At 39.7% G+C, this 17858-nt stretch overlaps 1 protein-coding gene across 4 annotated transcripts in view; it reads left to right on the plus strand.

Moving 5' to 3' along the window:
* PIK3CB (phosphatidylinositol-4,5-bisphosphate 3-kinase catalytic subunit beta) overlaps positions 1 to 17701 on the plus strand; it is a 186307-nt gene extending 168606 nt beyond the window's left edge. For 3 of the 4 annotated variants that reach the window (XM_033212501.1, XM_033212503.1, XM_033212502.1), the window contains 5 exons: positions 7332 to 7499; positions 8504 to 8627; positions 13570 to 13715; positions 15136 to 15268; positions 16195 to 16631. In XM_033212501.1, the coding sequence (XP_033068392.1) occupies positions 7332 to 7499; positions 8504 to 8627; positions 13570 to 13715; positions 15136 to 15268; positions 16195 to 16332 (709 nt within the window). In that variant the 3' untranslated portion in view covers positions 16333 to 16631. Of the gene's footprint in view, positions 1 to 7331; positions 7500 to 8503; positions 8628 to 13569; positions 13716 to 15135; positions 15269 to 16194 lie in introns of all 4 variants that reach the window. The other variant, XM_033212504.1, reaches the window with a different exon arrangement.
* Positions 17702 to 17858: the final 157 nt, after the last annotated feature.

Here is a 17858-nt window from a genome sequence, read left to right on the forward strand (position 1 = left end):
AGGCACGCCACAGTACCAAGCGTTATCAGTACCAGCTCACATTCCTTTCCTTATTTAGAAAGAGGACTAACTTTCTAGCTCATTACAGATACCCCTTCCCCTTCCTCTCCACTGTTTTTTTACGTGCCCACCCTATCTAAAAATAATCAAATGTTTAGCCAACCGGGATTAGTTTAGGTTGTACAACCCGACCCCAGCCAATGGGGAAAGAGTACAGGGGCAGGATTTGCGTCAGGAATAAAGGCTCTAGTGCCCCTTTGTTCAGGTGTGCTCTCATGGCAACTGGCGAAGGAGGCACCCCTCTGCGCAGAAGTAAATTTGCTTTCATAAGAATCCTTTGTTCCCCAGCACTTTGGGAGGCCAAGGCAGGCGGATCACGAGGTCAGGAGATCGAGACCATCCTGGCGAACACAGTGAAACCCTGTCTCTACTAAAAATACAAAAAATTTAGCCAGGCGTGGTGGCGGGCGCCTGTAGTCCCAGCTTCTCGGGAGGCTGAGGCAGGAGAATGGCGTGAACCCGGGAGGCGGCAGAGCTTGCAGTGAGCGGAGATCGCACCACTGCACTCCAGCCTGGGTGACAGAGCGAGGCTCCGTCTCAAAAAAAAAAAAAAAATCCTTTGTTCAAGTGTTCAGTTTCCTTAGGATTTTGAGCCTTAGTCCTAACATTAGTTCGATGTCGGGTCCACATCCTACCTCATGGGCCTAAGTCCATGACTGTTTTTGGTGGGCATTGAAATGTCAGCCAAGTCTAACTTCCTGAGCCACTGCTGTGAGTAATCTCTATTTTTGGAACCTAGAGGTCTTTTTTTCTTTCTTTTTTAACCACACCCATTTATAAAACCTTTGGACTTTATCATTTTTTTAATGTGATTTAGTATCTACAGCTACTTAGTCTACAAGGTTGCTAGAAACGGTTAGACTTGTGATCGACTTTGTTCCTGCAAGATTATAATATCTCCTGATTAATTTCTTAAGTTTCAGTTATAGTCTGTTCATTATGAAATATATATGTATATATATTTTAAGAACTTGCAACCCTTTATTATTAACTGAACCAGGCATTGTATTAAGTTCTTCTCGTAATATCATATAGGCTTACAACTCTATAGGGCTATGTTACTTCTTTTTAACACATTAAAAATTAAAGTGCTAGAGATTTTAAACAAAGGTTACAGAAATATTAAATGGCAGAGCTAAATTCAAATCCAGGACTGTCAGACTCTAAATTATTATTATTATTATCTGTTTATTATTTTACCCATCTGGCTAAGTGAGAAAACAATTGTGGTAAGACATATCTAGTACTATTCTTGGTTTATCAAAGTATAATGGTGCCTAAAATACCTAAATTTCCTTTTTTTTTTTTTAATAAATAATCTTTTATTTTTAGATTTTTCAAGTTACACTTTCCAGTAGTGTAAAGGTAGAAAGAGCATTTGATTTGAGTGTTGTTCCTTTAATGGGATTGTAGATGTGATTAGAATAAAGAAAAGAGATCATAATTCATCTAAAAAGGACACCGTGGCTCCCACAGGTGACAGATTTTTTCTTTTAAATTAGGAGGAATTTCTAATGCAGCTGTGTAAAAATAGAATTGGTAGCTTTGAATAGGTAGCAAGTTTTTCAACCACTCATAAGGTATACTGCATAGGTGAGGGGAGTAAGTCACTAGAATAAACTGTCTGCTTGAGGACCATAAACCCAGTTGGACCTGGGCTACCTGTTTTTGTAAATGAAGTTTTACTGGCACACAGCCATTTAGTTACATATTATGTATGGCTGCTTTTGTGCTGCAACTGCAGAGTTGAGTGTTTAGTCTGTAGTGCCTAAAATATTTATTATCTGGCTCATTCCGGGAAGAGTTTACCCATCCTTCTATATAAAGTAAACCCCAAGGAATATATTTTTACTTGACTGATCCCACAAAAAAGGAGGGAAACTTCAAGCTGAAGTTTAGTAATTCATTTGTTCTTTCCAAGGTTAGCACAGAAGCTACACAGTGGTCTTCTTTGCTAATAGTAGATTCAGACCATATGATGAGCCTCAGTTAGTTATGAAAAGCTAAGCTAAAGACTATTTTCTGGCATTCTTAGTTCCATCAGCCTAATTGAAAACCCCAACCAAGTTATTCTTAGTTTTGATTTTATTTATCTAAATGTAAAGCACATTTAGCATCAAATGAAGTTCATTGTGACCTCAGACAATGGGAGGCAGCCACATGTGGGAGTGCTGGAAATAAATCTAGTGTCTAGCTGATGGGAAACATTGTGTGAAGAAAAAGGAACTTGTCTGTCCAGAGGAATCTTTGCTGACTTTTTGTACTCTGACCCCATGTTTTTAAAAAATGAAGGACTTTAATTTTTTTTAAGTTCATTTCCAAACTGATACGTTTTTCTCACCAAACCTTTTTTACTGTTTCTATAAATATATGTGCTCCAATGTTTCTATTTTGTTTGTTTTTTCTTTCGGCCAGCTGTTTAGGTTAAAGTGGGTCACGTAGCACACACTCTTTTAAGGTCAATCCCAAATTTTGAGGTACCTTCTATACAGTACTGTTTTAGTACTTGTAACAGTGCCATGTTTGCATGATTGAAAAATGCATATTGCTCATTTTCATTTTTCTGTGATGTTCCAAAATAATCTTTTGGTATCTTTCATGTCAACTTAGATCATTTGTAAGACACTGATATGTTAGGACACCCTGACCTCCTTTGGCGAGCAAGTAATAAGCAAATCTTATAGGCTGGGTACATGTAAACCTATCTAGCCTTGGGTAGATTTGCCAGTCCTCTGCACACCCCCACTCCACCCCAACAAATACATGTGAAATCAATTTTTTGACAGTTGCCTCCATTAAGACTTCATATCTGAATTACACTAATGGAGTTTACCTTTTACATCCCTTTTTTTTTTTTTTTTTGAGACAGGGTCTCACTGCATCACCCCAGCTGGAGTGCAGTGGCACAATCATGGTTCACAGCGGCCTTAACCCCTTGGGCTCAGGTGATCTTCAGCCTCCTGAGTAGCTGCCATAGGCACCTGCCTCTATGCCTGGCTAATTTTTGTACTTTTTGTGGATACGAAGTTTCACCATGTTGTCCAGGCTGGTCTTGAACTCCTTGACTCAAGAAATCTGCCCACCTTGGCCTCCCAAAGTGTTAGGATTACAGGCATGAGCCACCACGCCTGGTCTACTTCCCTTTTAAGAGACCTATACAAAAGTTATTTAATGACAGTGGTGTCAGCAGTCTCAGAGGGTTGGAGGAAGAAGGTGGAAATAATGCAAGCATTAGGTAAAAGATTTAAACTTTTCTCCTTTGGAAGCCATGGGCTACGGTACTACTCAGACTTTGGTCATTGTGTCAGAGTCAAAATCAGAGATATGAAAGAAAAATACCACATATTCTCACTCATAAGTAGGAGCTAAATAATATATACACATAGAAGTGGGGTATGGGTTGATGGGCAGTGGGGACTTAGATGGTTGGCATGGGTGGTTGATGGCAGGTTGCTTGGTGGGTACAATGTGTGTTGCTACACTGAAGGCCCTGACTTCACCACACTGCAATATATCACTGTAGCAAAATTGCACTTCTACCCCATGAATATATACAAGTTGTAAAAAACAAATTTTTAAAACCAGATAACTTGCTATATACCTATTTAGAGTAAGGATATGGTGCTGCCATCCCCATGTTGTAGAATTTATTTCATTTTTAAATGCTTGATTTAGTGTGAAAGGTAACAAATTGCTACTTAAGTCAGAAAGTCTGAGAAAGGAGGGTAAACATTACTGAAATTATAGTCTTGGCCTTTATAAGAAGTTGTAGAAGTTGAGTGCAAAGGGGACCTAGGTAAGATGATCAGGGCCCAAGAGTTTGTCCCCAGCTTGACTTCTGTCAAACTGTGTCTCTGAGAAGGATGTTTTTCCCTTCTCATTGTGAACATTCTACTCTCAAGGCACTGAAAGCTTTTATCATTGCCTGCTTTTGAAAAGGAAGTTATTGGACTTCTGCCTACTTTGGCTGCAACTGGAGTGAGAGGAGATGCAGGAAAGTAAGAAAGTGCTCTTTAACCTGGCAGTGTTTGCTTTACATGTGTTATGTCATGATAAGAATAAGGGGTGTCATTAAAAACATTAATGCTGCATTAGAAGAATGCTTCATTCTCTTATTTTGTATTTTGACAGTTCTGCTCCCAACCTCATTTTGCTAGAACTAGAAAAGTGTTTTTATTATTTTTTTCTGAAATGGAGTTTTGCTCTTGTTGCCCAGGCTGGAGTGCAATGACACAGTCTCGATTTGCTGCAACCTCTGCCTCCTGGGTTCAAGCAATTCTCCTGCCTCAGCCTCCCGAGTAGCTGGGATTACAGGCGCCTGCCACCATACCTGACTAATTTTTTGTATTTTTAGTAGAGACAGGGTTTCAGCATGTTGGCCAGGCTGGTCTTGAACCCCTGACCTCAGGTGATCCACCTGCCTCGGCCTCCCAAAGTGCTAAGATAACAGGCATGAGCCACTGTGCCTGGCTGAAAAGTGCTTTTTAAAAAGCATAAAATAATTTAATTTTTTTTTGGAAGGAGTTTTAGAAACTTTAATTTTAGAAACTATCTGATTGTGATACATGCTAACACACTCATATACTCCCTCCTCCTCACACAACACACACACAGCCTCTCTTTGTCGCTCATAAAGTCCTTCAGAAGCTTTCTCAGTGCTTTTAGGAATATGACAGAAGTCCTTACATGGCCAACAAGGACCTGCATGGTCCTTTCAACACTTATTTTGTCTTCCTCATCTTTCTTTTGTGCGCCCCCTTGTGCTCTCCTCCAGCCCTGCTGTCATTCCTCCACATGGAAGTCTTCCCCCCCACCCCCAAGACAGAGTCTTACTCTGTCACCAGGCTGGAGTGCAGTGGCTCACTACAACCTCCACCTCCCGGGTTCAAGTGATTCTCCTGCCTCAGCCTCCCAAGCAGCTGGGACTACAGGCGCACACCACCACGTCCAGCTAATTTTTGTATTTTTAGTAGAGACAGGGTTTCACCATGTTGGCCAGCATGGTCTCAATCTCTTGATCTCATGATCTGCCTGCCTCAGCCTCCCAAACTGCTGGGATTACAGGCGTGAGCCACCGCACCCAGCCAGGAAGTCTTTTTTGACTCCTGCCATATTCTTCTGGCACTTCTTCCTTATACAGAGATCACACATGCACATTGTACATTTGCAGTTTATAAGCTCAAGTGAGTGTAGGAACTGCTGCTCTTTGGTTTTCTTGTTTGTTTGTTTGTTTGTTGCTTATTTCTGTATTTCCAGGATCTAACACAATGCTTGGTTAGCTGTACCCAAGTATTTATTGAGTACATGAATTCCATCCATTGTATTTTCTGTAGCTACCTGATCTTTGTTTGAACCTTTCAAGATATCTCATTCCATTTTGGTGTTCTTATTATAATAGAAATTAGAGAAAATATTTGCAACCAGAATGAGGAAAAGGTAATATTAATATACAGAGAGCTCACATAAGTTACTGAAGAAAATGTCTAAAGCCCTAATAAATAGGTAAAGAATGTAAATAGCTAAGTCACAAAATAAATCTTAGAATGCTTAAAAGATCCAGGCACAATGGCTCATGCCTGTAATCCCAACACTTTAGGAGGCCGAGGCAGTAGGATCACTTGAAGCCAGAAGTTACAAGCCTTGGCGACAAAGCAAGACCCCATCTCTACAAAAAACAAAAAAAAAACAGCCAGGCATAGTGGCACTCACCTGTAGTCCCAGCTACTCTGGAGCCAAAGGCGGGAGGATTGCCTTGAGCCCATGGGTTTGACGCTATGGTGAGCTATGATCGTGTCACTGCACTCAGCCTGGGCAACAGGGAGACACACTGACTCTTAAAAAAAAAAATGGCCAAAAGAGATATGAGAATAATTATCTTTACTAGGCGTCAAATAAGTGTGAATCAAAGCAAACTGCCCACTATTAGTTGAGCAAAAAATTTAATTGATAATCTGTTTTTCAGAATGTATTGGTCTAGTTAGAATATCAATTCTCATCTTTCTGACAGAGTACTAGTCCTTTGTAAATATCCAGTCACCTCTTTTCAGTTAAAGTTGCTGTCTCCAAGGAGTTTGCAGTCCAATTGGGGAGGTAAAATCTCAACTCAAGAAATGAGTAGTCAGCATGAAGACCCACTGATACCGTATTGCTTTTGCTGCTCTGGTTTAACTCTTTGCTCAGTCACTGTGAACTGTAAAACATGTAGCAGTTCTTCATCTAAATCAGCCTCCCTTTCTATTTTCACTCACAAGAAGCAGCCTGTTACATAATCAGTGACTGTCTTTGTAAAGACATTTTTACATCTTTTTAATCTAAGACCCATCTAAGGCCCAACTTTAAGTCTTTGATCTTCCACTTAGTTAAATGTGTGACTTTTGGGAAATTGCTTACAGTACTAATTTGTAAAATTTGTAACTTACCTTATAGGGATTGTATTATTCAATTTGTTTATTCATTTTAATGTATTCATTGAGCACCAACTGTGTGCTAGGCCTATTCTCAGGCACTGAGGGTACAACAGTGAAGACCCATACTTGGGCAGGTGTGGTGGCTCATGCCTATAATCCCAGCACTTTGGGAGGCTGGGGTGAGAGGATCACTTGAGTCCAGCAGTTCAAGAGCAGCCTGGGCAACATGGCCAAACCCTGTCTCAACAAAAGTTTTTAAAAATTAGCCCGGCATGGTGGTGCATGCCTGTAGTCCCAGCTACTCAGGAGGCTGAGGTGAGAGGATGGCTGGAGGCCATTGAGTTGAAACTGTAATGAACTGAGATCACGCCACCACACTCCAGCTGAGTGACAGAGCGAGACCCTGTCTCAAAACAAAAACAAAAAAAGATTGTAGGCTTGAACAACCAGAAGGATGGAGTTTCCCTTAACCAACATAATATGTAAACTGTTTAGTCTGGCACATGGCACTTACTGGGTATTCCATAAAGAGTAGTTTATTTCCCCGAAATTTAGAGTAAGAGTGAAAGACTTTGATCCAGTGTACTTCTGTCCACCTACACAAGCAAATAGAATGTTTCACCAGAATAACTAGGTAAAAAATTTTATATGTAATTTGGCACATTGGAATCCTTGTAAATTACTCCTGTTGGCCAAGAGACTTCTTTGGTAGAACTTGTGTTTTTCCATATGACAATAATATAGTAATGGCAAATATATCAATAATAATAAAACTTTTTTTAAAAATTAAAGGGAAAATCTTACCAAATTAATGTTTCATTTTAAGGAAAATATGACTCTTTATGCCCATTTTTTTCCTTTCAGGATGTTGCCTTATGGCTGTTTAGCAACAGGAGATCGCTCTGGCCTCATTGAAGTTGTGAGCACCTCTGAAACAATTGCTGACATTCAGCTGAACAGTAGCAATGTGGCTGCTGCAGCAGCCTTCAACAAAGATGCCCTTCTGAACTGGCTTAAAGAATACAATTCTGGGTTAGTTTATTCTGTTTAATTATCATTTTTCTGTACAAACAGCCAAACAAATACTATATGCTCCCAATAGAAGTCATCAGTGTGTTAGAGGAAATATTAGTGTTTTTTATCTATTGCTTCAATTTCATGTTAGAATAAAATGACACATAGCCCTTTCTAAAGTCTTGTAGTTGGTGAATGTTGAATTCTACTTTATCTAGATCAAATTTTCGAGCTCTGCTGTAAAGTTACAATCCATGAATTTAAGTATTTAAAGATAACATACTAAAGCCTTTGTTCAAGTGCATCAGCTTCTCTAATTATGTGAATATATGAACCTAAGTGAGTTTTTAATAAGTTTGTAGATTGTGATTTCTCCAAACTAAAAAATGCAATGCTTGGAATTGTGGCTATGGTGTTAGAAAAGCACTAATATATAGGAAATAAAAGAATTTCACAGTGAGGGGAAATGGTCTGCAAGTGTTTTTGGCTAAAGACTTCAGAGTCAGACACATTTTATCGAGGACTTTTTTAATATGAAAATCAGTTTCCAAATTTTGATCTTAAGGCCTTGTCTGTAGGGAATCTCTATTACTTACTTCTGATTGAAGTCAGTGACTTAAATGGTTGAAACTGCAGTGCTTAAGTCTTAAATATGAAATTGTAGTCAGTCTTTGGTCAAAACTAACAAAAATGTTCCCAACCCCCAGCATGATCTAGCAAAGCCATGGTCTCTTCTAACTACTCTACATGAGCCCACTCACAGCCCTACCGAAACACAGCTCCCAGGACATTTGAATGTCTGGGGCCCAGTTATTTAATGTCTTTGAAGGCAGCTCTCTCAGCCCAGCCCCTGTGATGACCACTCACACTCCCCTTGGCTGATCCACATGTTCTCTCATATGGTTTTGGCAGCTCTGTGTTCTCCTTACAATTAAAAAGGAAACAGAGGTATGGTTTGGGTCTCGCTGTACAAGCTTGGAGGCTGAAAACCTTTTTTGCTTCTATTCTTTTCTCTTGTTCAGGGATGACCTGGACCGAGCCATTGAGGAATTTACACTGTCCTGTGCTGGCTACTGTGTAGCTTCTTATGTCCTTGGGATTGGTGACAGACATAGTGACAACATCATGGTCAAAAAAACTGGCCAGGTGAGCTGCTCCTCAGGATCTGCCAAGGGCGTTAGTAATGCCATTACTTACGTATAGCATAATCTCCTGTGTAACTCAGCCAGATTCTTTAGTGATTCTCAGTGTCATGTCTTTGCCTTTACTTCCATTTCTCACCGTCTCTCGTTTCATATACACTCTATTACTTGTATTAATTTGTTTGCTTGCTTGAAGTTAGATGGTAAGCATTTATTTGTTTAAAAAATTATTGAAGGCTGGGCGTGGTGGCTCACGCCTGTAATCCCAGTACTTTGGGAGGCCGAGCAGGCCAGATCATCTGACGTCAGGAGTTTGAGACCAGCTTGGCCAACATGGTGAAATCCCATCTCTACTAAAAATACAAACATTTGCCAGGCATGGTGGCAGGCGACTGTAATCCCAGCTACTTGGGAGGCCAAGGCAGGAGAATCCCTTGAACCCAGGAGGTGGAGGTTGCAGTGAGCCAAGATCACCCCACTGCACTACAGCCTGGGCAAGAAGAGTGAAACTCCATTTCAAAAAAAAAAATGATTGAAAAAATTTTTGTAGTTAAAGTGGCCTTTTCTTTCAATATAAGAAATTGTATTTGGGATACATTTGTACCTAACAGAAAGGGCAGATAGGTACTGGATGTATTAAATTTAAAGATAACCAATGCTTGAAAAAAAAAGTTGGGATGAACCCCACTTGAGTTATTTTCTCTTTTAGAACATCATACCTAATCATATATGGGAGAAGGGAGAACGGTCGTGTGAGTAATAGCATTCTGGGGTACCTAGGGAATCTAGGCTGTGTTATTTATGAAGTGCTTAAGTTTTCAAATGAAAATTTCATTTTTCAGAGTGACATGCTTGCAAACCTTTTTTGTATTAAGCAAAGACAGATGAGATATCTTAGAAAATTTTTCAGTTTAGCCACCCTAGGAATTCCCACACTCGCGGCATACTAGAGTGAAAGTCGCTCTGGGTCACTGTGTGAACTTTGGTTCCGTGAGGGACCCAGAGTTTTGTATCTCCTGGGAAATCTGGATTAGTTCTGGCTTGGGCTTTGAGAGTTGATGTGGAATGAATTTGTAATGCACTATAATACATGAATGCACTATGTAGGATTGAGGAATCTTGTGTCCATACTTAAAAGGATTCCCTTGGACTTCTGGCCAATCACATTGAATACTTAGATTTATCTCCATTTTCTTCGGATAGACCTCTAAAACAATAATAAGGAATTAAGAAATATATAAACTCAAGAAGTCAAAGATGATAGGAAAATAGGCCCTAGTGGGTGCAACATATTACCAGACTTGAGGGTGATAGAAAGTGAGATAGAGAAGTGGCAGTGACTCAATAGAAAGTCAGTACTTATAAAGGAGTACGCAAGTCTCATAAAAGCTCTGGAATCAGAGGCACCATGTATACTGTTCAAGGAGGGATATAGAAAGAGGCTGAAACAGAACTAGTTGGCAGTTTATATATGGAACAATTAGGCACTCAAGTCCCCTTCCCTTTGCCAAGAAGGAGACAGATTTATTCTCTGAAGAAACTGGTTCTGACTCAAGCACACTTATTTCTACAGAGGCTACAGGAAAGGGTCCCATATTAAAAATGGAGATGCGTGAAAGTCGGCATAGTAAATGGCACAATCTGCAGCCACTTCCACTTGCTTTATTCTAAGAACACTGGCAGCCAGATGTATAGTTGACCCTCAGCGAGAGACTAGATGATTCTATTCTAGAAATCTCATTAGTTCCATTGAAAAGTCCTACAGATCCGACAGTTGAGATTTCTCCCTAGTTTCTCTACAAGGAAGTCCACCAGTCAACAAGCAAGCAAGCCTACCACGTACATAGAATTTTCATTCAGCTTTTTAGTGACTCATTGTTAAATATGAATGGTCAGCTAAGGATTAATCTACTTTTAAAAAATGACAATAATTGTTTATGTTTATCATGTACAACATATTGTTTTGAAATATCTCTTCATTGTGGACTTGATAAATTGAGCTGACCTGTGTATTACCTCACATACTTTTCTTTTTTTGTGATGATAACATTTAAAACCTAGTGTTGCAGCAGTTTTCAGGAATGCAATATATTGTTGTTAACTATAGTTGCCATGTTGTAAGACAGATCTGCTGAACTTATTCCTCCTATCTAAGTGAAATTTTGTATTATTTGACCAATATCTCCCCAGCGCCTGCAGCCACCATTCTACTCTCTACTGGATTAGCAGACGTTTAAGGGAAGCCTCTACCATGAAAGATAGAAACCAAACAAGCAAAATAGGGAAGAAAAGAAAAGAACTCTGGGAAAACAGGGTAACTGCAGTAAACAGAGGGTGATTTTAAAAATCAAAGCAAAAAAATACATTGTATCTTTAAAGTAATAATAGGATTCTGTCTTTTACAGTCAGAACATAGAGGTCTTGAAAATTAGAAATAGGAACAAACAAAAAGTTAAAATAGAAATAGTGTAAATATTTTGTAGCAGGCATAGTTGTAAGTGCTTTATATATAATCTAATGCCTTCAGGCCTGATGACAACCTTACAGAGTGGTGGTATTAGCCCCATTTTACAAGTGAGGATATTAAAGCAACAGAGAGTAGACGTATCAGGATTTTAACCCTGGCAGTTTGGCTCATATTCTTTTTTTTAATCCACCATGCCTTAATGTCTCCAAAAAAATATGATAAATAGAGAAAAGATCCAGAAACAAGAGAGACTCAGTCTAGGGAGGTATACTGTCAGCCTAATGGGAATTCCAGAAAGAAGGAGAATGTCATGAACCCAGGAGGTGGAACTTGCAGTGAGCCTCCTAGATCACGCCACTCACTCCAGCCTGGGTGACAAAGCGAGACTCCATCTCAAAAAAAAAAAAAGAAGAAGTAAAAGAGAAGAGGAAACAAGGGAGGGCACTTACTAAGCAAATAATACTAAGCCATTTCCCAGAGCCAATGTTCATGAATATCCAGTATATCCAGTCAAAATAGCACAAAAATTATCTGATAACGGAAGAAAAACACTCTTACTAAGGACCTGCACTATGAAATTTCAGTGCATCAGACATAAAGAGAAAGTTTTAAAACTTTCCCAGAGACACAGCAGGCCACATAACAGAGTTTAGAAGTCAAAATGACTTGGCTCCTCAATAGCTACATTGGCAATTATAAGACAGTGCATGTTAGGCTTCATAATTTTGAGGGAAAATGATTTCTAACCTAAAATTGGATAACCAAAGTGGTTTTTTTTGTTGTTTTTTTTTGTTTTTGTTTTTGTTTTTTTGAGATGGAGTCTTGCTCTGTGGCCCAGGCTGGAATGCAGTGGTGTGATCTCGGCTTACTGCAACCTCCGCCTCCTGGGTTCAAGCGATTATCCTGCCTCAGCCTTCCCAGGCAGCCAGGACCATAGGCACACGCTACCATGCCCAATCAAGTATAAAGGGTAGAATGAAGACATTTTTCCAACTTGCAGGATCACAAAACTTGTCACTCCTCTGCATCTTTTCTCAGAGACTGCCAGAATAAGGGCATCTACCAGAACGAACCTAAACCAATAATTCTCAAGTGGGGTGATTTTTCCCTCAGGGGCATTTGTTAATATGTGAAAACAGTTTTAGTTGTCATAACTGGGGGGTGGGGTAGTCTAGTGGGTAGAGGCCAGGGATGCTGCTAAACACCCATAGAGGACAGAACCCTGTATCAATTATATGGCCTAAAATGTCAGTAGTGCGAGTGTTGAGAAGCCCTGGTCTCAACCAAAAGAGAATATAATGGGGGACACAGAAAACGGGCTCCAAATGGGAGAAGAGGAAAGGGAAGGCCCAGGATGATGGCTCTGCAGCAGCACCAGAGAACAACCAGCCCAGCTAGAAACCAGTAGATTACCTGACTGGAAGACAGTTTTGAAAATGATTTGTAGATTTGTTGTTGTTGTTTGATTTGTGGATTTTTAAGGAGAGTTTGGGAAGAATTAATGCCAAGGTCATAGGACACTAAGCTAAATGAATGAATGAATACATGCATACAGTTTTCTCAAGGAAAAAAGGTGAACAACATGTGAAAAATAAAAACACTGAAATTGATGTAACCAGAAATTATGACATGATGTGCCACAGTGTGTAGCATTATGCTAGCATAAAAGTACTAAATCTTTATCTTCCACAGTAAAAATAGTAATATACAATTAGGGAACAAAAATGAGTATAAACATATTATTTAGAAAAATGGAGGCAGACACCAGGAAAAACACCTAGTGAGAAGAGTAAGAAGTTACCTCTAAAGAGTAGCACTCGATGTGGGGAGCTAGTAGGGCAAGGATGTACTTTTTTTTTTTTTTTGAGACAGGGTCTTTACTCTGTCACCCAGGCTAGAGTGTAGTGGCATGATCATGGCCCACTGCAGCCTCTACCTCCCAGGCTCAAGTAATTGCCCCACCTCACCCTCCTGAGTGGCTGGGACCAGAGGTGTGTGCCACTATGCTGGGTTAATTTTTTCCTTCATTTGTAGAGATGGAGTCTTGCTATGTTGCCCAGGCTGGCCTTGAACTCCTGGGCTCAAATAATCGTCCTGCCTCAGCTTCCCAAAGTGCTGGGATTGCAGACGTGAGCCACCACAGCCAACCTGTACTCTTGTTATGTTTTATAGAACTATTTTACTTTTTAAAAATCAGACATTTTAATTCTTTGGATGTATTTTTCTTTCTAAAGAGTCTCCTTTTCCACTAGATATCTACAGTTTAATATCAAGGTTATTTATTATTGATTGTAAAAGTCTTAAGAGTGTTAGTTAGATATGCTCTGTTCTCACCTGGCTCAGTGGACTATAAACAGAGGAAGAAGGGCTCAGATGAGGATGGGTATAGTTCCTGGGGGTCTAGGACTGTGGAGGTTTTGCCTTTATATTTGGAACCCACCAGAAAAAGGAAGGAAATTAAATCCCATTTGTTTTCCAGCTCTTCCACATTGACTTTGGACATATTCTTGGAAATTTCAAATCTAAGTTTGGCATTAAAAGGGAGCGAGTGCCTTTTATTCTTACCTATGATTTCATCCATGTCATTCAACAAGGAAAAACAGGAAATACAGAAAAGTTTGGCCGGTGAGTACTGCCCTTGTGCCAAGGCTGAACACTTCTAACATTTTCTCATCTGACCACCTGGTCTAGCATTTCTTAGCTGTGGTATATGTGGATCTGGGAGATATTCAGTCTGATTATAGGAAGCTTTTGGGGGAATTTGCCTGTCAGATTATTGTGCTGGTTCAGAAATTCTCAGATAGGTGAAACAGAATGCTAGAAATTTAAAATAGTTATTGTATTTTTTTCCAATAATATACTACCTTTTACCTGTTTCAGAACATTCTCTGAAACTATTAAGACAGTTGATAGGAAAATGCTGAAAAGACATCTGCTGTCATTGTGTATGGAATACAGTAAGGGAACCAGGATTCAGGGCAAATTTTTAAGTCTCTAATCTATTACTGACTACCTACATGTTCCCAAGCATAATACTTGTCTTTTTGCCTTTGTTTCATCTTAAAATGGGGACAGAAATATAAAATTAAGGGCTACTATGATGATTAGAGACATATCATGTAACCCACACATACTTAACAAATGATTGTCACTATCCCTTATAGTTCTGTTTGGGTTTCCTCAGAATATACCTCAGTGGGTCTGGTTTTCTCTTTGGCAAAATAAGGGGGATACAATTGGATGGTCCTCAGCCTGGCATGGTAGGTCACACCTGTAATCCCAGCACTTTGGGAAGCCAAGGCACACAGATCACTGGAGATCGGGAGTTCAAGACCAGCCTGACCAACATGGTGAAACACCATCTCTACCAAAAATACAAAAAGTAGCCAGGTGCGGTAGCGCATGCCTGTAATCTCAGCTACTCAGGAGACTGAGGCAGGAGAATTGCTTGAACCTGGGAGGCAGAAGTTGCAGTGAGCCAAGATCACACCACAGCACTCCAGCCTGGGAGACAGAGTGAGGCTCCATCTCAAAAAAACAACATTGGATGATCCTCTTGAAGGACCATCTTGAAGAGAAGAGAGAGGGCAGGCAGGATGACAGGAAGGAGTAAAAGCACTGACACTGATTGGGGGTACATTAAAAAAATTAGTTTCTGGAATCAGACCACAAATACAGAAACCAGAAGTATGTTCAGAAATCCTTGTGGATTATAATTATAACTGATTTAATAATCAGTTCTTGTGTCTCATAGAATTAAAAAGTCTAGATTATTAATAAAAATGTAATAGCCTTTCATCATAGAATTTCTATTTAGTTGTGTTTTTGAAAAATATATTTGTGATATTAGAGAGATTGATTGTTTTATGTAGATTTTAGTCCTGGGACAATTTTCACAGAAGTAAAAATCAGAAATCAACCTTTAGTTCAGTAGGAAGTTTCTTATTCTAATAGAAAATCTAGCTATGTTTTCTTAATTTCCTGTATGAAATGTGCTGTCTCCCCTCTAACACTGTGCTCATGTGATTTGCTGCACCACCTAAAGGTTCCGCCAGTGTTGTGAGGATGCATATCTGATTTTACGACGGCATGGGAATCTCTTCATCACTCTCTTTGCGCTGATGTTGACTGCAGGGCTTCCTGAGCTCACATCAGTCAAGGATATACAGTATCTTAAGGTATAAAACCACTTTTCCTTCTCTCTTGGACTTTGTGGGCATTGAGCTCAGTTTTAGCTGCCTATTTTATTCAAGTGGCTGAAGGGAGTAGAACAAAGTCATTTCCTCTAAGATGGTTCTTAGTCAGGAGGGAAAGAATCTGGGAAGTTCACATAAAGGAGGAATTTTGAAGAGTAGCTTGTAACCCAGAAGATTTTCCCATCAGTAGAAGGGGCATAAAGAAGACTGGTGGCCGGGCGCGGTGGCTCAAGCCTGTAATCCCAGCACTTTGGGAGGCCGAGACGGGTGGATCACGAGGTCAGGAGATCAAGACCATCCTGGCTAACATGGTGAAACCCCGTCTCTACTAAAAAAATACAAAAAATTAGCCGGGCGATGTGGCGGGCGCCTGTAGTCCCAGCTACTCGGGAGGCTGAGGCGAGAGAATGGCATAAACCCGGGAGGCGGAGCTTGCAGTGAGCTGAGATCCGGCCATTGCACTCCAGCCTGGGCGACAGAGCGAGACTCCGTCTCAAAAAAAAAAAAAAAAGAAGACTGGTATTGGGCTATAGCCTTCTTACTCACATTACTGAAAGACCACAGATCAGGCGTGATTTGGCACCTTGATTTTCAACAGCCTGCCTTTTTCTTGTCAGGATCTTAGTAGGTCTTGAGTCATCTTACTGGATTTGGGTGGTAGTGGCAAGCAGCTCTGTGTCCTGCAGTAATTATAAATTATTTTCGTCTTCAAAAACCTTTTGGAAGGAGTCATATTATCTCCTTATCTTGGGGTTCTGCCTCCTGCAGATGATATCTAAATAAGAACATGAAGCGTGCTGCCTGATGGTGGCTGGGGAGGCACAACCAATCCAGCCTCCTGCAGACTTTGATATTTGCACATCTCTACTGAAGTTACGTAAAAACGTATTTTTCCCCTTCCACTTTAGGACTCTCTTGCATTAGGGAAGAGTGAAGAAGAAGCACTCAAACAGTTTAAGCAAAAATTTGATGAGGCGCTCAGGGAAAGCTGGACTACTAAAGTGAACTGGATGGCCCACACAGTTCGGAAAGACTACAGATCTTAACGATCAGCCTTCGCTTCTAATGTATTTGTTGGTTTCATTTCGTTTTCATTTTGCACTTGCACTAAATTGAACATGACCCTATCAGAGATGTTATAAAGGGAATGAAATCCTGGAACTCAGAGTTAAATTAAGAACAGGGCATCCCACAGAACCTAATCTGAACAATCCCCAATGATTCCCTCTGCTTTTTGAATGCTTCCAAGACTTATCATGAAAACTGTCAATGGATAATCATTTCCTGCTGACTTTGCACGCCAAGGAATGCTACTAGAGATTGTTTCTGTTTTTGTTTGTTTTTTTCTAATATTTGGTACTTTCCCAGAATGGTGTAAATACTTCTTTTCAATGTTGTGACCAAGTATTGTCACTCAGCCAACAACTTTTCCACACCTGGGGATTGGTGGCTGTTCTTACTTTCCAAATGAGGCTAAAAAGAAAGGCATCTTTCTTCCCTTTTAAAATTGTGTAAACTGCAAATTATAATATAATTTGAATTTTTGATTATTTTCCAGAAGAAATCTTGTAAACCTGTGGATACTCATTAATTCTTTTGTTAATATTTATTTCCATGATAGCATCATTCCAGCCAGACTTGCTGAAAATCTACTGGTGAGGCAAATATAATATATATAAATATGCTACATATATATTTATAAAATTTCTAGTGGGAGTTCTATATAAATGTTTCTTTGGTATTCTTCAGTCTGTGATTTAAAGTTTTACAAAAAGCAGAGCTTTTTCCTAAGTTACTTTTCAGTTAGGTAACTGTGTGATCCAGTTCTTCCAGCTGCTTCTATAATGAGGCACATATTAATACAGTTTTTATATGGTATCTATGAACGAGTTCACTTCATAGAGAATAATACTTGAGCAAATATCCAAGAAAGCAAGCAAATGAAAAGGAACCTATTTATGGAATAAACTCCAGATATGAAATTCAGTATTTTAGAAAAATGCCAGCTCTTCTTACTGTATTTATTAAAACTTGTAATAATGTGATTTTTTTCAAGAACATTAGTTCAAATTGAAATGGTTTCATGCCACATGGAAATCTTTTAAGTTATTTGTTGAGGTACCATATATTTAGGGTGCTAGGGGCAAGTAATATTAATATGTGCAATAGGAACTACTGGTTTGAATGTGTAAATGGATGATCTCTCTGAGTTCTGGCAACATCCAGCAAAACTACTGCTTATTCTCCAAAGAATATTGGGAGCTCTCAATCCTTAGTGATATGGGAAAGAGAACTGAGTATTTGCCCTATGACTGAGTTTTCTATAGGAATTTTATTAAAGAATGTTTAATTTTGTTGTCCTTAATGTTCTCAGTCAAATAAATGAGTGAGCTGGTTTCGGCTGTTCTTGGAATGGGTGAGCCTCTTCTTTACGGGTAGAGTGGGCCTTTGGAACTTTGCACTGGAACTCCAAGAAATGGCCAAGTCGGTAGACAAACCAACCTCAGGAATAGGCTAAGGCCTATTATGGCCTCTTCCCTGACTTCTCCCCTTGTTTCCCAGCCTCATCAGG

This window comes from Trachypithecus francoisi, unplaced genomic scaffold (assembly GCF_009764315.1).
Source record: "Trachypithecus francoisi isolate TF-2019V2 unplaced genomic scaffold, Tfra_2.0 Lachesis_group0, whole genome shotgun sequence".
NCBI lineage: Eukaryota > Metazoa > Chordata > Mammalia > Primates > Cercopithecidae > Trachypithecus > Trachypithecus francoisi.